Source organism: Electrona antarctica, assembly GCF_951216825.1.
Source record: "Electrona antarctica genome assembly, chromosome: 3".
Taxonomy (NCBI): domain Eukaryota; kingdom Metazoa; phylum Chordata; class Actinopteri; order Myctophiformes; family Myctophidae; genus Electrona; species Electrona antarctica.
In genome coordinates, this window is record NC_136808.1 from 11,768,353 (window position 1) to 11,793,178 (window position 24,826).

At 43.6% G+C, this 24,826-nt stretch overlaps 1 protein-coding gene across 1 annotated transcript in view; it reads left to right on the forward strand.

Moving 5' to 3' along the window:
• The window catches only part of LOC306919635 (CUB and sushi domain-containing protein 1-like), a gene marked incomplete at its 5' end in the record, with an annotated part of 687,041 nt that overhangs the window by 498,309 nt on the left and 163,906 nt on the right, over positions 1–24,826 (forward strand). The window contains 2 exon segments of the mRNA XM_079496199.1: positions 31–218; positions 8,184–8,378. Of these exon segments, the coding sequence (XP_079352325.1) occupies positions 31–218; positions 8,184–8,378 (383 nt within the window).

A 24,826-nucleotide genomic window follows, 5' to 3' on the forward strand; every position in this document is an offset into this window, starting at 1 on the left:
TACATGATGATTACATTTGTGTTCCCGTAGTTTCAACATGGAGCCAAGTTATGACTTCCTGCACATCTATGAGGGGGAGGACTCTAATGGACCGTTACTCGCCAGCCTTCAGGGCAACCAGGCTCCTGAGAGGATAGAGAGCAGTGGCAGCAGCCTGTTCCTGGCATTCAGATCTGACGCCTCGCTGGGCATGTCTGGGTTTGCCATCGACTTCAGAGGTAATTAAAACTTTCAATTTGGTTTGAACTTTTTTTTTCCTATTAAATGTACTTTGAAGGTCTTGTTGGATGTCAACCTCCTAAAAAAGAAAGTGTGTGTTCGTGTTTTATGTTGCCTCGGAATTCCGCAGGCGTATTTCCGTGTGCGCGGTCCCGTGAAATTGTCGCGCGCATTGCTCGTTTCGTGCACACGCCCCGTGGGTGACTATAGACCTGGATTGTGGTGAGCTTTTTTTTGAGTGGTGCAACCACTCCAAGGAACAGCAATGTCCGTGTTCACCTATGTGTTCACCTATGTGTTCACCTAACTATGTCACTATGAGCACGAGTACCAATGAGTACCAAAAGTGGCGCTGTTGTGCCAGAAACAGAGAGAGAGAGAGATAGTGCTGCACTGCTGCCTGCTAATGAGAGACAGACAGAGAGAGAGAGGGAGAGAGAGGGGGGGGGAGTTGCACCACTCAGTTCTCACGGGTGTGATTTTTTCTTTCCGCTACGCGTCGATCCCGCGCCCCTCATGAGCAGACCTGGAGCAGACCTGTCGTTGATCCAGGCGACAAAGCCTGCATCACCCGCTCCTTTACTGTGTTCTTGTTCCCCTCCCCCAGCACATCACTTTCTTTACTCCCCTGTCTTGTGTTAACCTCGTCAGCTGTGTCCTGTATTTTACCCCCCCCTTTCCACCCTGTCATCTTGTTAGCCACTTCTCATTTTTACCTGCTACGTTCCCTGCCCACTCCAGCTGAGCCTTGTCCGGTCATTAGTTCCCCATCCTGTCTGTCCCTTCAGTGGTTGTCAGATCGTCATTGAATGTTCCAGTTGCATCAGCCTGTATGTTTCTTGTGTTCCTGAATATTTGTTCCATTTTCAAGTTTTATGACTCCTGCTATGAACTCCAAGTAAAGGCATGGGAATCAGTCATTCTGCCTCTGCACTGTTCCAACTCCCCTGGTGCCACATATATACAATCTGACCAGCCTTGGTCGGACCCAGCGGACACATTATTTGAAGATGAACTCGGAAAGGTAATGTGACAAAAGACTGGCCTATTCCAGGCCTATAGCAGAAGAGCTAGCAGGAATTGTGGGCTTCCCTACCGGCTATGTCCATTAGTGTTTGTCCTGCTAGCCTTCAGCCTAGCCCCAACCAGCACTGAAGTCTCAGTTTGGCGTGAGCGAGCAAGTGCGTAGACGGTCAGATGGAGATGGATGGAGCGGGACTTACATGGTTAAAATAAAGCTATCAACTGTAACATTTTCAAAATGTTTCAAAAATAGCTAAAATAACTGATCTACCAGAGAGCTTTTAGAGCCTTTCGCTCACGGAGCGTCAAATAATGGATGATGGGGCGATTATGTAATAATTGTGACAGGCCTACTACCACCAGAAAAGATCACAGATTAGATCACTAATAATAATGACTAAACTTCTAGTTTAGCAGTCCTGCTCCCAGAGCAGATCAGAGATTAGAGCACTAATAAAAGGAAAGTACATCAGTCTGTATATGTATCCAGTGGTGGAAGGTTCAACTCTCATGACATCACGTCAGGACTCAGGACACACCTTCACCATCCAAACACAGCCTCAGGATCTGTTGTTTGTTGTCACACCGCCATTATATGGTCGTCATTCCGTCACGTCCTCGTGGCACGTTCCACATATGGCCGTCTCCGGCAGCCGGTGAAAACTAGAGTTCTCGACAGGCCTGAAAATGAAGGCACGGTCCTACCTATATGGAGCTGACCTGTTCTGACATTCCATATGTTGATCTGACCTTATCAAACCCTGTACACTCAAGACACGTTCCATATATGGCCAGACCTCACCAAACCCTGTACACTCAAGACACTTCCCCCTTAAATCTCCATATATGGAGCTGACCTGTTCTGACATTCCATATATTGATCTGACCTCATCAAACCGTGTACACCCAAGACACGCTCCATATATGTCCAGTACAGAATTCATTCCATATGTTGATCTGACCCCCCCCATGCCAAAGCGCCAGCGCTCGCCCAGCAGTCTGCCGTCACCCAGGCGGATGCGTGCTTGCGACGTCGACGTCGCTTCTCGTTATTAATTGCTCTTAAGTACAGCGTTGACATTGTTTTGTTCTTTTGTTGACTGTCGATTATTCACAAGGAATCATTGGAATTGTTTTTGGCGAGGTGGTCCTGTTGGATTGGTGGATGCACTGTAGCCCATATTATGGGCTGTGGTTCCTGCACTTGGAGACTGCAGGTCTCTTACAGACCTTGGTTTGACAGTGGAGGTGATTTGGAAGCTATAATCAATCTGGAACTCATCATTAGTTGTTAGGCTGGCGAGAGATCTGTTCTGTCAAGGTTTATAATCACTCTCTGTTCCCCCCCCCCCCCCTTTCCATCCTCCATCTCTCTCTAATTAAAAAACATTATCAGCCTCTCTGCTATCGCTCTCTCTCTCTCTCTCTCGTTCTCCTTTCTCACTCGCTCTGCCTTTACTGTAGGTTTTGCACCTTTTGTCTTCCACTCTATTATCGCCTTCTCTAATTAAAATACAACCTCCATAATCTCGCTGTTTTCACCCTGTCTTTCTACGCTATAATCCACCTCTGTCACCCTCTCTCTGTCCCGCCTTTCGTTCTCTTTCTGTCGACCTCAATCTCGCTCTGATTGGAGGATAGCGGAAACCCAAACAAGCTGGCAGAATGCCAAGTCATGATTGAAGACACTTTTGTACTGTAGTTGACTCCTTCCGCTCTGCTCTCCTCTTTCCACTGCCCTTGTCTTTCTTCCTTCTGTTTCCTCCTAATGAACCAACTAGCTGACAGTGTTATGAAGGCTTATAAATTGCCCCTTCCAATTTTTGTTCCTTTGAAAAACACTTAAACTTTGTTTAAAACTATCTAATGCCTAATTAACTTTTATCTGTTTTGTTCCCTGATTTGAAACCAATCTCTGAATCGTCCTTTAGTTTTTCTTTGTTCTGCTGAAAAAACACAGCTGCATCCTCAGAGGGATAGGCATGGCTTAATTAAAAGCTGGGATGCTCGAATTACACACAAAAATGAATAAATAACCCCTTCTCTCTATTTTCCTCATAATATTCCCTCATTTCCCTGTTGACCACTGCTTTTCAATGGTTTCTATGCTGTCTCTTTTCTTTCAAAGCTATTATTTTACTGACCAGGACGCGTTCTTATGAGAGTTTTCTGACGTGTAATTTAGCTGTGTTCACTCCATCAAACTTGGATGGTCGCGCATCCCCACAACACTGCCTTTTTATTCTCTTCCATTCTGTTATAGTGAAGCCCACGGAGGCCTATATTGATGTGTCATTTATTTATAACTATATGTTTCTTTGATGGAACCTAATATCACGATTTGGGCGATAGACTGCACTATGCTCCTGGGTCAATGCATTACTTTATTTTTTTGTGTTGGAATTACCATAGGGGACTTATAGATCACGTCAAGAACTATGTTCCAAAAATAAACAAACCACCCCGGCGGTTTTACTCACATGGATATGAAGCATCAATGGTGAAAAGTTTTTTATTTATTTTTTACCATTACCCCTGCGTCACGCAGGGGTAATGGTAGTGACGTCAGGACTTCAGTACTATAAGTACTGCACTTCTAAGTGAAGTTATGTGGTACAGTTAATGAAAATAGAGCTCCCAGGTTACTTTATTGAAGAGGAGACGCAACGTCTCAACCCTTATTGTCAGGTATGATGTGGTACAGTACGCGTCACAAGAAAAAGATCCCACATGGTTTTGTTCCCCAGGGTGGCCTTTCTGTGTGGAGGTTGCATGTTCTCCCTGTGGTCTGTGTCAGGTGTCCTCCAGATACTCCAGTTTCCTCCCTCCACACATGCATGTTGCAGTACGTACTCCTGCCAGTGCCCTTGGCCAAGGTTACTGGCATTACAACTGTGGTTGGTCCCCGAGCGCTGCTCTGTGGCTGCTTACTGCTCCTAAGTAGTTAGTCAAATGCAGAGGACATATTTACCCAAGGGGATAATAAAGTACACTTTTATCTTGTTATACCAAGTCACGTACTGCCTCATGCTGTTGTTTGTTAATTTGTTTTGTTGTTGTATCTATATATTATCTATCTATGACTGACTGACTAACTCATCGCATTTGCACTGTCATTGAACAATGACATTGGTTCTATCTGCTTGCCTCAATAAAGAAACATACATCTCTCCCTATTATCCCAAAGCCAGAGATCTGCATTTAGCATTTTGCTACTCATATCAAAATGCCTATCAAGTAACTGGGCAGAAAGCAAAACAGAGGCATGGCTCTGGTATGTGTTCATTTGGTCCAATTTTGCCATCAGTTTCCCCAATAGTGTTGTTAAAATGTTTAATTAGTCCCCATTTCCTACTCTGTTGCCTCCATAAATTTGTATTATTTAACTGATGTTGGCGCTTCGCTCTCATTTTCCTTCACACTGCGTTTTAGAATGAGCGTAAATTCAGCTGTCCAGGTAATTACTCTGATAGAGAAGTGAAGTGGAGCAGGGAAGTACTTTTGTTAGTTCATATTGGCATTGACAAGATAAAAGCATTCAAATTGAAACAGCAGCAACATTTTTTGTCAGACCGACCAGACAAAAATAAGTGTTTTCATACCTTGTTATGATCAAACTAGTCCATTCCAATAATTATTTCGCTCCGTTGTGCAGTTTAATAGTGAATTAAGAACTCAAAAATAGGGCCTCATTGACTTCCATTGTAACAGGGAAACAGCTCTCAAGGTCACTCTTTTAGCACATAAACGAACGCAACAAAAGCTGATTCTGACTGAAAGTTGTCATCATGACATCTTCGTTGATTGAATTGTGTTTTGGCATTGAAAAACAAAAACAAACTAGTGCCGGGATTTACTTCAAAATAAAGACGCTAGAGTGCCAGCAGATATGAGAGATTTCGCTTGCTTAGGAGATACGAGGCATTCTCTCTGAGCCGTAAACAAGGAAATGAACGGCAGCTCGCATGTGCGAACAGCAAGGAGTATGGTGCAGAAGGAGAGGTCAACCGCCCCCCCCCCCCCCCCCCCTCCCAAAAAATATCAATAAAAAAGTGCTATGATGTGTGTACATGTCCACTGGATCCATCAGTTGGATTAGATATGACGTAAATATATGGCCAAAAGAGGCCATTATCTTTAATAATGTCATTTTGCTCAAATTACAGATCTACCAGAGAGCTAGAGCTTGTAGCCCCCGGAGCCTCAAATAATGGATGATGAGGTGGTTATGTAATGATGTTGACAGGCCTACTACCACCAGAAAAGAACACAGATTAGATCACTAATAAGAATGACTATATAGAGCGCCGAAGTCCTTACGTCACTCGCTCATCCCCTCGATTCCCCTGGTTCACGGAAGTAATTTCTCTATGGAGAATAACATGCGGTGATCATAATATCGTCTGCTATAAGCATTGTGGTCCAAAAATAAACAAGCTGTCTCTGCATTTATTGTCAGGGAGGTGTCTCTGTATCTTTTGCGACAGTCAGTCACTCATATATGATAGTCTGTTTCTAGCGAAAATGTAACTAATTCAGCAGCAGTAACAATAGCGTCAGTTGATTCTTCATATCCATATGAGTGAAACGGCCTGGATGATTTGTTTATTTTTCAAACACAGATTTGCGCCCTCTACCGATATTGACGTCAGACTTCGGTGCTCTATTAACTCCCAGTTTAGCAGTCCTGCTAGCAATACAGATCAGACATTAGAGCACTAATGAGAGGGACGTACCAGTCTGTATCCAGTAGGTGGAAGAATACTCAGATTAATTTATGAAGTAAAAGCACCAATACCACAATGTAAAAAATACTCGCAAGTAAATGGTCTGTATTCTAAACTGTAAGGGATAATATCTGGCTAGCTAGGTGGTCATTGTCGGGAGAGTTTAATCACGAGGCAAAGCCGAGGTGGTTAAACTCCCTGAAAGTGAATTATATCCCGACAATGACCACCTAACATAAATTAATACATTGACCCAAAACACAACAAAAAAAGTATTCCAGGAAGTGAGTTGATCAAATATAATTAATTTTCGGGTACTGCTTCGTCTATTTCTCGCTCAAATATTTTTTGAGAGCAATGTTTAGCTGTAAATGACATTAGTGTCACTAGTGTGTGTGTGTGTGTGTGTGTGTGTGTGTGTGTGTGTGTGTGTTTACATGGCTGTCATGTTGGAAACAGCAGTAAATCAAGCGTGGCACAGCCACGCAGCTGGTGCTCAGAGGGTTTGATTATGCAGATGTCTGTTATAAAGCGGAGCGGTCATTATCAAGACATAACTCACCGCTGAATTCAGCGATTGACCAATCAGAATCAAGCATTCAACCAAGCCATGTAATGAAGTATTATAGTAACTGTAGGTGTATCAAAATACACCTACAGTTCTAAATGTGTCTAGCTTTGTAAAAAAGTACCTGAACTTGTGAGCTCGGCTATTGGTTTTTTAATAGCCAGTGTGAAATAGGGCTTCATTGATCAATGTGTAATTAATCTAAATCTACAAAGTAACTAGTACCTAAAAGCTTTTTTTTTTAAAGAGGAAAAAGTACAAATGTACTCTACTGTAGTTTATTTTCCGCACTGTCTGCATCCAGGACCTGACTATGCTTATCTAGTATATTGCTTTTCAGTTCATATGCGGATCTGACACAGCGAAATCCCCACTGTCCATTTAACCACATGAACCCCAGCAGTGTCCCTTATAGCTGCAGCATATGGGGCGAACATAGCAGATCTACAAGATCAACGACGCGTTGCGACATCTGAAACTGAGCCATGGCATATGGAAATGAATACAGAACCTGTGAAATACTTTATACAGTATGCTTTAAGGTCCTTTCAGACGGGGAACGTGTCACGCAGATGTTCCTGCTCCAAGTCTGCTGCTCACGAGGGGCGCGACAACGCAAGCGTAAAAAAAAAAGAAGCTCAACACAATCCAGGTCTAGTCAGCCGCGGCGGCCGTGCGCACGAAGCGAGCACGCGCTCTACAATTTCACGGGACCGCGGCCACGTCAATACACTTGCGTTGTCGCCCCTCAACTTATCGGTGCGTCCAACATAAACGCACGCCTCTCACTGAAAATGAATTACAAGGCGTGTCCGTCGTCTGAAAGGACCTTAATTCTCGTAGTGGAAAAGAGCCATAAGTGTATGGAGTTAACTGTGGAAGCATTCAAATGGACCCGTAGGGGTTATTCAGCACACCTGACTGTTGTCTGTCTTCCTTGTAGAAAGGCCCACAGAGAGACATGTTCAACCATCAGTGTATCTGCAGTAGGAGGACAGGATGTTACTGTAAAGCCATTCTATTGTACCTTTCGTTTTCCTTTTCCTGATCTTCTGATGTATTGTGATGTTTTTTTATATGATATTACTCGACGACACTGAAAATGAGTTGTGTAATTTCGAGAATAAATAAAACTTGAATGAATGAATGAATTATTCAAGGTGCAGAGTCTGCAGACTAGTTCAGTGACACAGCAGCCTCTTTTTTTGCGAGGCAAAAAAAACAGCCCCGTTTTTAACAGTGACCTAGTCACGATTGGCTGCCCCTAAGCCAATGGGAGTCTGACCCCATACTCTGAAACGCGGCCAATGGTCTGAAGACTCTGAACCACTCAACCCAGACTGCAACGCTGTAGAGGTGGAAAGCCTGGTGAGTGGTGAAGCGAGGTTAGCAACTCTGCATCGCAGAGCCACTGCCAACAGTAGCTAACGTACAGTATGAGCTAACTGTCTGGAGCTATACAGGAAAGCCATAACACAACACAGTGATTGAACCAACAAAATAACAAAAACAACGGCCGCGAGATTGTGACAGAAACACGTACACGTTAAAAAAATAATACTGGGGGGACAGATGCACAACGGAGACAGCACTCGTTTCACCTGGCAGTTAATGATACTCGTGTCATTCTTGTTATCTTCCCACAGAAAAGCCAAGGGAGGCGTGTTTCGACCCCGGGAACATCATGAACGGCAGCCGCACGGGTTACGACTACAAGCTGGCCTCTGAGGTCACCTATCACTGTCACCATGGCTACACGGCTGTGGGCGGGGCCACCGTCACATGTGTCCTGGGGCACGACGGGAAGCCGGCGTGGGACACGGCTCTGCCCTCGTGTAAAGGTAGGAGACCTCCCATTGCACGCACGCACGCACGCACGCACGCACGCACGCACGCACGCACGCACGCACGCACGCACGCACTCACACTCTCACTCTCACTCACTCACTCACTCACACACACACACACACACACACACACACACACACACACACACACACACACACGCATGCACACACACACTCACGCACACAATGCACAAAAACAGGAGCACACACAAATACACACTTTTTAATGATATGATGATAAAGGAGGCTCCTGTGAAAGCTCTGTTTAACAAAGTCTGGTCAGAGAGAGAGAGATACACGTGAAGAGGTGTGGATGGAGAAGTACAGATGAGATCATTGTACCCAGAGTAGCAATTTTAGAGCAACCAATGAAAAACAAGCTGCAAACAGTCCATATTGTCCATTAATTGTAGCTCATGCAGACACTTACATTTACACTAGTAAATGTAAGTGTCTGCAGGAACAAACCCTCTAAAAGAGGCTTAGTTTTTGAGATAACCCTCCCCGAGGTATAACAAAACGGGACATAGTTTTTTCATATCTTTAGGATGTCCCCTTCATGAAATGGATTGTCCCGAGATTTACTTTTACTGCAAAAGTCATAAAATGAATCCATGATGTGACTCACCACATAGGCAAAAAACGCCTATCCTAAAAGAGGGAGTTCCAAGTTCATTTTCTACCTGCTGATTGTTTTTACATCATACTTGCACAGATGGTCTACAGGTAGTGTGCCTACATCCCAGAACAATCAGAATGCCAATATTTGGTTCTATTGTGAATCAGCAGCCTTTTATATAAGGTATTAAATAGGCGGAAATAGCAAAAGGTTAACTTTCTGAGCAACATTCACTTGTCCTACTCTTTATCAGGGATAGAACTAAATGGGACACGCACGCACACTTGGCTTCTTAATTTATAGGTTTGTCCAGCAGTCATATAGGCTTATGTACAGTTATTTCTATATTTATGTATTTGGAGACTGTTGACTGTTGATGGAGATGAAGACAGATGACTGGTGTCTTGGTGATAAAGTCAGCTGCACTCACTGGTCCAGAGCTCACAATTGTGTGTGTGTGTGTGTGTGTGTGTGTGTGTGTGTGTGTGTGTGTGTGTGTGTGTGTGTGTGTGTGTGTGTGTGTGTGTGTGTGTGTGTGTGTGTGTGTGTGTGTGTGTGTGTGTGTGTGTGTGTGTGTGTGTGTGTGTGCGTGCGTGCGTGCGTGCGTGCGTGCGTGCGTGCGTGCGTGCGTGCGTGCGTGCGTGCGTGCGTGCGTGCGTGCGTGCGTGCGTGCGTGCGTGCGTGCGTGCGTGCGTGCGTGCGTGCGTGCGTGCGTGCGTGCGTGCGTGCGTGCGTGCGTGCGTGCGTGCGTGCGTGCGTGCGTGCGTGCGTGCGTGCGTGCGTGCGTGCGTGCGTGCGTGCGTGCGTGCGTGCGTGCGTGCGTGCGTGCGTGCGTGCGTGAACAGTTTGAGGGATGGACTGTCTATTTGATTGACAGTACATATAATAAAGGAGGCAACTTTGTCAAGTGTGGGTGTGCATGTGGGGGGGGGGGGGGAGGTGGCTGCACATAATGTGAATGTGCGTGCAATACAGCGTTTGCGTGTGACCAGTGCCATGTGAGTTAAATATGCAAATCAGGGAGAACTGGCAGAACAAGAGATGCATTTTAAAGTGAGCACACACACACACACACACACACACACACACACACACACACACAGGCATAATATACACACACACGCACACACAACAGGCGTAGTACGCACGCACGCACGCACGCACGGACGCACGCACGCACGCATGCTTGCTTGCACACTCACACTCACTCACACATGCACGCACGCACGCACGCAACGCACACACTCACGCACACAATGCACAAAAACAGGAGCACACACAATACACACTTTTTAATGACCTCACCAAAGCTCCTGTGAAAGCTCTGTTTAACAAAGTCTGGTCAGAGAGAGAGAGAGAGATACACGGGAAGAGGTGTGGATGGAGAAGTACAGATGAGATCATTGTACCCAGAGTAGCAATTTTAGAACAACCAATGAAAAACAAGCTGCACACAGTCCATATTGTCCATTAATTGTAGCTCATGCAGACACTTACATTTACAGTCTATGTCATATTTCTTAGATGAGGTGATTGTTCAGATACTTTCTAAAGTCTCAAGGACATTTCTAAAAGCTAAAAATACAGTGTGCAAGCCCCAAAGATCATTATAAGAGATAAGTGACCCCCAAATTAAAAGCTTTTCTTTTAACCCATTTTGACCTGAGATCAGATGTCAGTCGTTCGATTTTTCAAAAATAGCAGACCTACAAGCTCGGAGCGCGCCACTCGGTGGCGCGCTATGAGCTTGTAGATCTGCTATTTTTCAATAGCTAAAGCGCAACATAATGCTAACACCAAAAGGGGTTCCCGCCCAAAATGGGTTTAACCGACATAGTGCAAGGTAGTGTAGGTTAGCACAAAATGACCGAAAATGACAGCAGTAAATAACGAAAAGAAACCTTTTTTGCGAGTGTCATCTCAGTTTCCTTGGAAATACAGTATATGGCGCCTGACTGAAGTCCTTTCCCAGATTTTGCAACTGTAGTCCGGCATTTCAAACCAGCGATATTCTGATGATTCTCTTCTTGATGAGCAGGTCTGTGCCGTGCATGGTTTCCTCCACTATTGGTGTGCATGTGAATGAATGTACAGTTCTTTCTATATTTATGTATTTTGAGACTGTTGACTGTTGATGGAGATGAAGACAGATGACTGGTGTCTTGGTGATAAAGTCAGCTGCACTCACTGGTCCAGCGCTCACAATCCCGCTCACAATCGCGCGTGTGTGTGTGTGTGTGTGTGTGTGTGTGTGTTTGTGTGTGTGTGTGTGTGTGTGTGTGTGTGTGTGTGTGTGTGTGTCTGTGTGTGTGTGTGTGTGTGTGTGTGTGCGTGTGTGCGTGTGCGCGCGCGCGCACGCGCGAACAGTTTCTCTTCAACTGCTCTTGATGAGCAGGTCTGTGCCTTGCATGCATTTCCTCCACTATTGGTGTGTATGTGAATGAATGCACATCTTAGAGCTCTTTGGATAAAGGCACCATATACAGCAAATGCACCATTTACCATTTTGCTATTACCACCACTCAGCCAGGCGGATAATACAGCCATCCCAGTTGCAGGCTACATTTCCTTAGTGTGTTCAACAAGGCGCTGGCAGTATTTACAATACTAAGCATTCGTTTTTTCATTTTGTGTGAACATAAAGCGCTTGTGTTCATTAGCAGACAGGGTTGGGTGTAAAAATTGATCCACCATAAGATGAAGATATACTTTACTTTACCCCATCATGCTGTATTGATAAACTGATGCCAAGTATTGATGTTTTTATTCACTTTTGAGGGCTATTAATGGACAAGCCCGTACTGATGTTCCGTCAAAGGAAACATATTGTCTGAAAGTCTGAAAGCCCTTTAAATTCAATCTGGCAATAGATTCATGGCTTTTTCGTAATTGATCCTGGCATCATATTTCTATGAGTACTAGTAGCATTATTTCAGCTTTGTACTGTAGTCAAAGGGGTAAATCATAATGGATACATGTATTGTTTTGTCAAATACATTGCATTTGTGCATTTCACAAATATCACACGCATCATCATGATAATCATGATTCATGGCCCTAATGATGCCAAGACCGCAGCGCTAGTTCAGGCAATCAATTCAACTCAGTCACAATCACACGTCTGACTGCATGGGGCGGGTGATTTAACCTCAAGCATCCACCTCCTTTGGACCATTTGTTTCTATTTTCATCCCTTTTAACCCATTTTGACCTGAGATCAGATTCAAAAAATGTCTTCTACATCCTGACAGTTTTCTGAAAAAGCTATGTTTCTATGTCGTTCTTTGATTTTTCAAAAATAGCAGACCTACAAGCTTGTAGATCTGCTATTTTTCAATAGCTAAAGCATAACATAATGCTAACACCAAAAGGGGTTCCCGCCCCAAAATGGGTTAAGGGTCTTGCTTTTTCATTTCCTGTAATAATCATTGTTGGAAAAGTTACTTTAACATCTGTCGTAGCTCACTGATGAAAGCTAGTACAGTATAGGAATCATATATGTCTTCAACAACAACAACAACAACAACCTTGACACCAGTATTGTTTTAGTCTGCCCTATGACTTTAGCAGACGGCTCAACATGATCTTGAACGTGCCTCCATATTCAAAAAGCGTGTAACTTTTTTCCAGGTGGTCGGTTCATACTTACTTAACGCCTACTACCCCTTCTGAGGCATATATTACATCAACAAAAGATCTCTGTCTTGAGCCGTTCGCCAACTCGCCAGTTGGTTCCAGGTCATCTTCATGGTCTCGGTGTCTGTATCCAGGTCTCGTCAGTTGGTTCCAGGTCATCTTCATGGTCTCGGTGTCTGTATCCAGGTCTCGCCAGTTGGTTCCAGGTCATCTTCATGGTCTCGGTGTCTGTATCCAGGTCTCGCCAGTTGGTTCCAGGTCATCTTCATGGTCTCGGTGTCTGTATCCAGGTCTCGCCAGTTGGTTCCAGGTCATCTTCATGGTCTCGGTGTCTGTATCCAGGTCTCTGCGCCATGTGTTTCTTTCCCACTGGCCCTGTAGGTTATATCTAATACAGAAAAAGCTGATCGGCCCCTCTTTACACCACCGAGTGAATACTTCCGCTCGCAGTACATTCAGCTGACAGGCGATTTTATCCTCCCACTTAATGTGCTAATGTACTCCTTGAACTCATGTACAGATATGTATATCCGACGCTGCATCACAATGTTTCATAAGAGAGAGAGAGAGACACACATGTACGGTCGGACAGTGGTGAAAACATAATCCTTGCCCCCTGGGCCTGGCCTGTCGGCCTAGAGGAGATAATTAGCCTATTTGTACTTTTGGGTTAAGTTAGTTCTTGCATTTTGCACTTAATCACTTAGACATTCTTTGTGATCTTTTTGCCCTCAGATTCCTTCCATAGAGTGCAATGTATGCTGCAAGTGTTCTCTAAATATGAATGTATTCCCTAAGCCTGTGCAATGCATTTCTGTATGGAGTGCAAAATACACGCCAGGACTTGTCCTACCCTAAGCCCTATCATGCTTGACCCTTTAGTTTGTATTACTTTCGTTGACGTGCTTTGGCTGCATGCTCTAAACACTTAATTATGTTTATGTATATTTTGAATTTTTGACAGATATGAGGGCCGCTGATTCCAGGGCTGATTTGTGTTTCGTACAGGGGAAAGCCGTTTTAATAAACATGGTTAATATGACATATGGTATTAGTGTTATTTCTTCATTCAGAGCATGCCAACACATTGCACAGCATAAGAGAGGTGATGGAGCAATCTGTGTAAATGTATGACAGCTATAATTTCAATAAACATGGTTATGACATGGCGTTGTAGACATTACGTTTAAGTGTAGGTTCTCCCGTAGTAGAAAGGGCTGCGACGGAGAGCAGGTTTATGTATCGAGCACTGATCCATTTCCGGTTGCCGTAGCCGACTGCCGTATCCGTCGTTGCTTAAAGTCGCTATACTATCTGGGTGGGGCACGCATTTCCAACTTGCATCGTTCCAACGGGCACCGCTCTAGTTTATTCACCAGACATACAGAATGATGGTTAACATTCTGTATGTCTGGTGAATGTGATGGGGTGCATGCCTCCTGGTGGACATTTGTGCTCTACTGACTGCACCCATCTAGAGTAGTTCCACCGTGTCAAATTCTCATGTAAAAGTCATGCTTTTTTCCTCCCATATGGTTCATGGGGTGATGAACAGCTGGCATGTCTGAGGGAGACTGAGGAGCAGCGGTTGTGTGGTCGCTGTACCGCTCTGTTGACGGAAAGAGATCTGAGCCACAAGGCACCATCAGTCATCATCGTCCCTACTCTCACCTGTGGTCATGAAGTGTGGGTCATGGACGAAAGAAAGAGATCACAGATACAGATAAGAGATCCCCGACACCAGATTAGCGATTTGGCTGGAGTGATTCTTAGAGAATTCGGTGCTAGTGCCTCATTGCTGACTGTTCTCTGTTGTGGCAACAATAAACTCTCTATATAATATTGCTTAAAACACATAGCCATGACCACGTCCCAGCGAAGAAGCGATGTCAATTATAATGTATGAGGGTGACTGACTGACTGACTGACTGACTGACTGACTGACTGACTGATATCACACATATAGAGCTCCCTTCTGTTGAGTTTCCAGAAGTTATGCTTCTTTCTATCTTTGGGGCGACTCCTGGGGCTTCTTAGACCAAACTCATTAGAAAGGGTGAGACCTCTTTAAATAATACATCTCCTCTTGCGCTCTCTCTGTCTCCTCTTTTCCTCCCTCTGTTCTCCTCCGCTCTCTCTCTCTGGCCCCAGTCATACTTTGTCGCAAGACGACAATAGCCGACCTACAAGCTCACAGCGAACGTGGTGTCGCTGATGCGATTTGAGCTTGTATGTCTGCTATTAACACACTCTCTCTCTCTCTCTCTCTATTGGGTTCTTCCACTGCTCCTTTTCTTCCTGTTTCCTCTTTTTCCCTCAGTCACTGTTTCACCCCCCCCCCATCTCAAACCGCTCTTTTATTGGTTTCCATGGTAACTAAGAGCCGGTGCAAGAAAGAAGGAATTCTCCGTGACTGCTGATAGGACCGTGTGTGTGTGTGTGTGTGTGTGCGTGCGTGCGTGCGTGCGTGCGTGCGTGCGTGCGTGCGTGCGTGCGTGCGTGCGTGCGTGCGTGCGTGCGTGCGTGCGTGCGTGCGTGCGTGCGTGCGTGCGTGCGTGCGTGCGTGCGTGCGTGCGTGCGTGCGTGCGTGCGTGCGTGCGTGCGTGCGTGCGTGCAGAAAGACAGAGGGAGAGTCATAGGCATAGCTGTTACAGAGTGCCGCCTAGAGGCAGCAGTCTCTCACACACACACACACACACACATACACATACACACACACGCGCGCGCACACAATGGTGTGTGTGTGTGTGTGTATGTGTGTGCGCACGTGCGCGTGTGTGCGAGTGTCTGTCTGTTGTAAAACGATAGGAGAGCAAGGTCAAGTACTGTAGCTGTCAAAATTACTTTTTATTTTCATTACTCCGGCCATACGCGCACAGACACACACACACACACACACACACACACACACTCACACAGTGACACAGAGTGGTACAATAGTTGCCCTTTTCACTGTTCTTTGCCAAAGCAGTAGCGTGTGTTGCACTTTGTTTCCGTGTGACGGTAACAATAAGCATATTTAAATGCTAATTTTACAACCTTAAAGCACGAGAAACGTGCAAAATTGCACAAAGCTAACTGATAAGGAAGACTATCGGCGAATGTGATCCCGTGCTCAGCCACCGTGAAGGTCAAAAGTGCTGCAACGAACATTTTCCGATAACGGCGAGCTTGTTAGCTAGCTTGATCGTCAAGGGCCTTAACGATCGCTGCAACCCGCAGGTGGCTGTGAGATATGATGACGGCCCCAGCTAACAATCACATCATGTACTGTTTTACAATAGAGATATTAATAGAGTAATTAACCAGCTAATGGGGTAATTCATCAGTGTTAAGGCCTTTGTATCACTAACTAAGCTTGAAAAGGATGCAAGCTCAGCCAAGGGGAGAATAAAAGTGGTCTCGGAGGCCTGCAGATATAATCCAGGGGCTGTCTTTCTCCATCTCTTTATATTTGTGTGCATTTATGTCACTGTTATGACACCCTGTGTCAAAATATTGAAATGACTTGACAGGTGGTGCATGGCACCAATCACATTATGAATAAGGGAACTGAATGAATATTGATGAGGAGACCACCACGCACAATACTGATGGTATTCATTTTTTCCTTTCTTTCTTTCTTTTTTACCTGTAGGTGATTGTAGTGTCTGTAGAGTCAACTCACAACCCACCTTTGAACCACTCACAACCAATTCATATTGCGGTTTTCGCAAAAAGAAATAATATAAAAATATAGCATTCACTTAAGCCCTGTTTTAATTCAGTGTAATCCTTCAAAAAAAGAATTCAGAGCTCCGCAGCTGAATCTGTCGGAAACTCCCATTACAATGTGTAGAGTTGTTGTTACTAGGCATGAAAACAAAGACGCAGCACCGGAAGAGGGCTGAATGAGAGTGAATGGGTCTCTACACAGCGAGCAGTGTCGGTGAATAATTCTTGTCCTATACAATTCAAGCCCTCTCTTATAATTCTGGCCTTATTTGCCTATATCATCATGACCTCCTCTGCGTTCCTCACATTTAAAGCCTCTGATTCCACTAACATCAAGGCCCTAGCAACCTCATGAGCAAAACCCCTAATCAAGATTCCACCTAAAGTCCTAAGCCACAGCCCAAAGTACGGAAAAACCTAAAACCAACTCGGCTCCAGGCACGAATCAGCAGGGGGGCATAATATTTTTCAAACCCCCCTATGTATAACAAAATACTCGCCTATTAATTATTTTATTGCTGGATAGCAGTTGGCATTTATGAAGTTCCCAGTGCCACCATACGCGTTTACTTTAAGAGTCTGAGTTTGCCCGCCCCCTACTTTTCCAACAACCACAGACTAGCGTTTTGGGTTTTTTGCTGATAACATTGTTGTCGAGAGATTGGACAGATGTCTGACGTCGTGTCTATAGCGAACCTGAGCCACGAGAGACACCACAGAGCATGCGAGTTGCCGTGTTGAACGTTGCGAACTTCGCCTTAGAGGCGACTCAGCCTCGTCCGAGTTGCAGCACGATAGGCATAGAATAGTAAATTATTATTACCCCCCCCCCCCCCACACGCACCCCCCCCTCCAAGACAATGCCAACACAGAGAAATATTTCCCACCACGGAGCAACGCTGGGCAGTGCTGTCCTCCTGCAAGGTGACGCATGACTTGCGGGGGCAGAGGAGCTATCGAAGAACCATGGTCCTCCCCTCCAACATAGAGGTACAGTATAGAATCTCTCGACATTGTTGTCGAGAGATTGGACAGATGTCTGACGCCGTGATCAATCGACGTTCACACATCTGGCTTTCGAGGCTGATCTTCAAATCTCTCAAGGAATTATAGTTCTGATTGCATCATATTGCGACGAGAAGACAGAGAGAGATTCTGCTGTGCAGATGGCACTCTACTGCATATACTGCTGCTGTGGCCCTTTCACTTCTCATCACGGGTGTTAACATTCACTTAGGGTTTTAGCCTTGTGAAGAAGAAAAAAGTTCTCGGGAGATTTCAACAATCTGTCAAAGTTCAAGGCATCAGAAAGCAGTACTTGCCTTCCTTCCACCAAGCCCTAAGGGTGTGTGTGTGTGTGTGTGTGTGTGTGTGTGTGTTGCGTGCGTGCGTGCGTGCGTGCGTGCGTGCCTGCCTGCCTGCCTGCCTGCCTGCCTGCCTGCATGAGAGGGGTTGTGGTAAGACAGTCACCTTAGCCCCAGAGTGATGCCGCAGGGGATTGTGGGTAGATTAAGACAAGACTCTCAGAGCTGGGGTGCAGAGCAGCCAAACAAGAATCAATCCAGGGCATATCAATCCATATCACTGCACAGGAAGGGAATCAATATATGCAGAAAGGCGAGAGCAGCATCTCCTCCAGGCTGCTCTGCCTAGTATACACCCATGCAGGACTGTGTGTAAGTTGTGGGTTGCAACCATGCGGACCCAGGGAAGCTGCGGTAGGGAAGTAGCCATTTCAACTTAAAAAGATCTTGTGAGCAGATGTGAAAAGCGTTGTCACATGACTAATTTAGAAGAAGCAAAAATGTTTCTAACACTGTCACTTTTATTGCATTTGTGGGACCCCACATGGGTCTAAGTGAAATTGCTTTTGACTGTCTGCATTATTTAAATGCAGGTTTTCGGAGCCGCATGTGGCCCTGAAAGGGGCCCATTGCGGTCCCCAACATGATTCCCAGAAAATAAATGATATTACCTCTGCTTAGAGCTGCATATTGATGTCCCAAGGACTCGTTTGCAAAGCGGTTCTTCGCGTCTTGTTGTTGTCATGTTTGCGGCCGCTCCGTGTTGCGGTGAGCATCTCACATGCTGTCCTGCGTGTGTCCCTGGAACAACAGATTTGGGTCCTTGACATGAAAACGTTTGAGAACGACTGACATAGAAACATGTTTTTTATAGAAAACTAGGGATGTCCCAATACACTTTTTTCTTTTTTCGCTGATCCTATCCCGATACCTCAATTTCTGTGTTAGCCGATACCGATACCGAATACCGATACCAGTGTTGTGATCTCATGTTGTGTTTATAGCTATCTAGCTATATATCTCGTGTTGTGTTTATAGCAGACTCCTCACTCGAATGCACTTGCAGTTTGGGCAACTCCAAAGCAAACTCCACATGTCCCAACATTTTATTTACCTGCCATAGTGTCAACCCCTTACCCCTGTGTCGTATCTGTGGGTAGAATGGCATATTCACCGATACCGATATGACCCGATATGACAAATAAGGGCCGATCCGATACTTGTCCCGATACCGATACAGTATTGGGACATCTCTACAGAAAACTGTCAGGATTTAGAAGGCATTTGTAGAATCGTCCTCGGGTCTAAATGGGTTAAGCGGGATATAAAGTTACCGCCCAAGGAAGTTAGTATTCTGCTGTGCAGATCTGCTGTGAACATGAAAACTGTGTCATGATGATTGGTCAAAAACTTTACGGACAACATCCACCTCTGATGAAAGCAGGTGGAAAAGCCCCCTGTGCACATTGCAGTTTCCCCAAAACTCTGCTTTCAACCATCCTTCTTGTAATGCAGCTTCCCCTGCAGACAGACACACATTCAATTTGTTCAGTTTGCTGAATATAGTAGGTCTGCCAGATAGCATAGCGTTGCAAGCCACTCTGTGTCCTGAAACAAGGTCACATGGGGAGATGAGTGCTTTGACAGAATGGTGCACACTTAACAGATCTTAATTATAGCACACTGTTCAGTATTCTCCAGAGAGTCAGCACACTTCTTTGTGTAACAGCAGGCGGGTGTTTTCAGTTCAAAAAGTTTTCACTAGGTATGCTGCGATCCCATCTTCAGATTGGCTTCCGGCCCGAACAATCTCATCGATACTGTCATTCAAAACATCAAGCAACAAAGGACCCATTTTCTTGGACACCAGTGTGTACCCTGTGTACGAGGGGGAGAATACACTGACTGGACGCCAGGGTTTTCATTCCAAATAGGGATACTTTAACTCATCCAACGCTAGATGGCAGTAGCGATAGTTCAGCTCCTTCCACAGTTCACTCCCATTTTATTTCTTCGTAGAAGAAGACCTGCTCGTCTCCCAAAACATGCAGTGGCGGAGCTGTCCGTGCGGATCTGATTGACGTCTATTCAAGAGTCTTTAGAAGCCTTTGTTATATATTATATGTTTATCAATAAATAGAACGCTAAATAAATGCGTCGTTGGCGGCACTCCTGGATATAATTAACACCATGTTAATCAAGTCCCGCTTGGATGAAACTTGGATGAGTTTTAACACGACACAGCTCCTACAGACACTGTTGCAGGATTACCAGTTTCAGACCCTTTTCAGAGAAGAAGGTATTAAGGCATATGATTTTAAATAAACTCTTGCAAAATGTTCACAAATGTAATTATGTAACCTCACATTTTTTTCCTTTCCACTGTCGAAAGTCTTGAGTGCTTTGGTTGATGTTTTGAAGACTTAACAGTGTTTCTTGGTATATGACCTTAAGTGAGTTTACGGATATTACACTGGTGTTTTGTGCTGACATTATGCAGGAGATCAGCTTGTTTCATGGAAGCATTGGATAATTTATCCCTGCAAAAATAGCACAATGCCTTGGGAGGTTTGCAGCTTGTTGAGTCTTTTGACCCCAAATCCATTTCCTTGATTTCCGTCAATCTCACAGGTGTCCAAACATGAATCACGTGGACATGATTGCGTTTAGTTTGTTGCTTTGGGAAATGGTTGTATTGAAAATGGGAATACTGAATATATCAAACTTACATTGACATGTTCTATTAAACTTACTAGTAAATCTCATGTACTGTACAATAGTTAAGATACATACAAAGTAGAAGACAAACTAGTTTTGACATATTTTCTTATGTGTGAATGTATATGAGCCATTCTACCGAATTGGTTCAAATTGCAGTCCCACAATGAAAAACACAATTTAGTATTCAGACTTTTCACTGTAGTAATGTCATAGTATGGTCTAATTAATCACAATACATTAATTGAGATAATATAACATTAAATATATAAAAAACATCCTTTATATGTCACTTCCTAGTATTGGAAGGTGGCTGTCACAACCTCTAACCCCTACATTTCAATTCATGAAAAACATACTTAAATTTTAATACACCCATTTGAAATATTTGATTTTGTAGATTTTTTTAAATAAAAAAACTTTATTTAAAAAATGCTGTCCCATGTTTTCATGTCACTACCAAAACAGACAGAGTTTAAGTCCATATATGGAGCCTGGTTTAAGCCACACCCCCACACTCTTCACCAAGAAGTGACATAGACTTCATGTTCATCATGGCCAAATGATGAGTAGCTAGTTTACTTCAGTCTGAAATTAATGTCTTCCAAAGTCTGAAAATCAGTGCGTGGTTTTAAGGAGTGTCACTACCGAAACACATAATTTCTCATAAATTATAAACAATTTAGGTTTTTCTGCTAAATGTGATGTTTCTATCCATGTACATCAGTTCAAAGCTGTTTTTTTGCCTAGCATTGTAGAGTTAAGCTAAAAACTACCGAAACAGTGACAAAATTGGATGTTTATGCATTTTAATGTACTTAATTCTAGTAATTCTAGTAGTTTAGTAGTAGCTTGAGCAAATGTAAAGCATCTTATGAGTTAATATTTAGAAAAATAGTTAAGTGACTATGGCACCGCATTGTAAAGACAATGCTGTGGTCACTACCGAAACAGTGCAGTCACTACCGAAACACTGGTTGTTTTGTCTAAAATCAAAGATAGTGAGTTATCAACCAATATTTTAAGATCATGATTGGTTAGGTGTATGTGTAATGTCAACTACCAATAAGGCTGAAAACAACATAATCAACTTTATACATTTTACAAAGAATATTGCGTTTAGATTTTGATTACTCTCAATAATTCAACATAAAATAAAATGTTAACATATCAATTTAAATGTATTTAATTGTGGAACCACCTACATACATTCTTAAAAATGGTCTGTACAGGGGGGAATTGGAAAAAAAAAGAAGAAGATTAAAATAAGTATCTTTATTCGAAGGTAAAAGTCTATATTTCGGTAGTGACACATTTTGGGAGAGCAAAGATATTCCAATAAATTATTAAAATGCAATATGACAATTGAGTGTGCCTTTGCTAAATATGTGTCCCTTAGATCTGGTGCAACATGAATATGGTAAGTTTTTCCAAAATTGCATACAAATTTCACACAATTTCCAACTCTGAATTTGAACCAATTCGGTATTATATTGTTTTTAAACAAGCCACAGTCGAGTATACAAAGTTATGAAAAGTTGAACTGTAAATATTGCACACAGAAGAGGCAGATAATGAGGCAAAATAGACATTACTGCGTGCGTGCGTGTGTGCGCGCGTGCTTGGGTGCGTGCGTGCGTGCCAGTAAAATTCTCCATGTCTGGTGACAGTGACAGATGTGGTAGTTCCTGCTATTTTCACTGACCTCTACACACACACACACACACACACACACACACACACACACACACACACACACACACACACACACACACACACAGTTTAACTATTTTCATTGTCCTATCATCAGTCTTCCAAGTGCAACCTTCATTACACACACGCACCCGTCCACGCATATATGTGCACCCACATGAATCCCCCCCCTGACGCACGCACGCACGCACGCAGCCACACACTCAACCAAACAAACATTTGAAGATGGATCAATCTACTGTTAGATTTGTCGTCTGAAACAAATGTCATGAGATTATAGGCAAGTAGATTTCCCCCCTCCCACAATCTCATTCCAATATGAAAGCTTGTTACCTGCTGTCCTACAACATAATCGTATGTTTACAGTGTTTTGTTCTGGCTGGACTGTTGTCAGAGTATGTTTGATAGTACCAGGGGGTTCTTCATTATGTTTAATAATGTAGCATGCTTAACTTAATATTATGTTATTTACTCTGATATGGTACAGTATACCGGTATTTACCGGTACTATACCTGTTCTATTGGTAGTTGAGTATGATCAACCTTTTTGTATAATCAATTTCAGTAGTATGTCATCAATCTGATGTTTTTTTTCCTCTGTGTTGCTAAACACAGAGGAAAACGCAGCAGTTGTATCTGCTTTTGACCATAATTTGACTTTCTTCTGGTCAGTGTTTGGATTTATCATGTAAATCCAAACAATGTTTTGGGATTGGGCCTTTCGAGAGGTTAGGTTTAGGGGTCAGGGTTGACGTTATCCCAGATTTTGACTTTACCCATAAGAGGATGAAGGTATAAAATGGCCACACACACAAAAAAGGTATTCACAAAATATGAGTCCTAAAATGCTGAAGTTCTCATGTAATAGAGGGTATGCACATGCTTAAAGTGAATGGCACATCGAGTGGCAAAGCAACATGCAAAGTGAGTTTAACATTGTTTAATGTTGTTTAATGCAATGCAGACTTTTCTGTGTGGATGTATGGGCTGTCAAGGCCAGAAAGTAGTTTTTTGCCACTCAGTAGGCCTTCCTGCATAACTTCCTGGTTTGATGATGATGTCACGCGCATACCCTCTATAATAATACAAACATGTGTATGTGTACGCACGCACGCACGCACGCACGCACGCACGCACGCACGCACGCACGCACGCACGCACGCACACTGTATTGTTACAGTATAGAATATACCTTGGAGCCTGTCCTTTTGAAGAATCAGCAGTGTTGTATAGCTGTGTTTGTTGATTTAAACAACAGCTCTGTCTTCATTATGATGGTGGGGATACAGTACTAAATCTTAGGTTCAATGGACAATGCTTCCATTAACCCATTTTGACCTGAGATCAGATTCTAAAAATGTCTTCTACATCCTGACAGTTTTCTGAAAAAGCTATGTTTCTATGTCAGTGGTTCTTCGATTTTTCAAAAATAGCAGATCTACAAGCTCATAGCGCGCCACCGAGTGGCGCGCTATGAGCTTGTAGATCTGCTATTTTTCAATAGCTAAAGCATAACATAATGCTAACACCAAAAGGGGTTCCCGCCTAACATGGGTTAACAGTCAGCAACGTTGGGCACAGGATCAAATGTCTGGAAACCAATATCAGCATAGTGATATTACACTGATATATCTTGGCAATGCAACAGGAAAATGTTGCTGATGCATTTAAGAATTGCAATATGATAGTGTTGCTTCAGGGTAAAATGCACCAATCTCAAGAACCAGATCAATGTTGTGTATACATACCTGGCAATGAAATGAATTATCATTATGACTCTTATTCTAGTCGTAGAAGTTGGCGTATTTGTAAATCGAATTTTCTACATTTTTTATTTTGTTTTTATCCATATACTTTACCAAGCTTACAAATTACATTTTCTACATTCTACTTTGCAAAGGCATCAGTAGTCCAGATCAATATTTCTTTCTGGATAGATAGAGAGGAGCTAGTGGGAATCCCTGCTTTAGAAGCTTAAGACCGTTCAACATGTACCAGAGCTAATTAGCAAAGGAGAAATAGTCTGTGCGTTTGACCATTTATCGAACTAATCAATAATGACATTACGGCCTGGGCCATGGATCAGTGGTCCAGGCACCTTGGCTGGTAATCCAATCTGGCAGTGTGCCGCGGGTTCGACTCCCGATCCCGACGGCCTTTACTGCATGTCTTCCCCCCATCTCTCTCCCCATTTCCTGTCAGCCTACTGTCTGTCCCTCCATAAAACATATAAAATAAAGGCGAAAGCCACAAAAAAAAACAATAAAATAATGACATTACGTTAACAGGGGTCATCAATATGTCCATACACACAACAGATATGTCCGTGGAAAAGAGATGGTCTCGTCCGTGGCATTTAGTGAATGTCAGTCTCCAGGTTTTCTTCAGAATAGTATGACACTGATTTACTATGACACTATGGCATTTTAGGAGTCCAACTAGTGCTAGTGGTTCTCTAATGTTTTATTAAGGACCCCTTTAACTCTGAGTAGTCTAATGGGTGCAAATGGATCCTTACGGCTCCATTTGAACACTCTCAGAGTTACAGACCTGTTATGTTCTTTCAGGCTATTCATATTCATGTCATATTCATGACAAAAAAAAAATTGACAAAAATGTTCACCACAAGCCAGCATGGCGAGGACACCTGGCTTCCCCCAGTTTTGTAGGTGTTTATGAGTTGAGAGTACAGAAAAAAGTCATTTTAACAAATACTGTACACTTTTTTGAGAACAAAT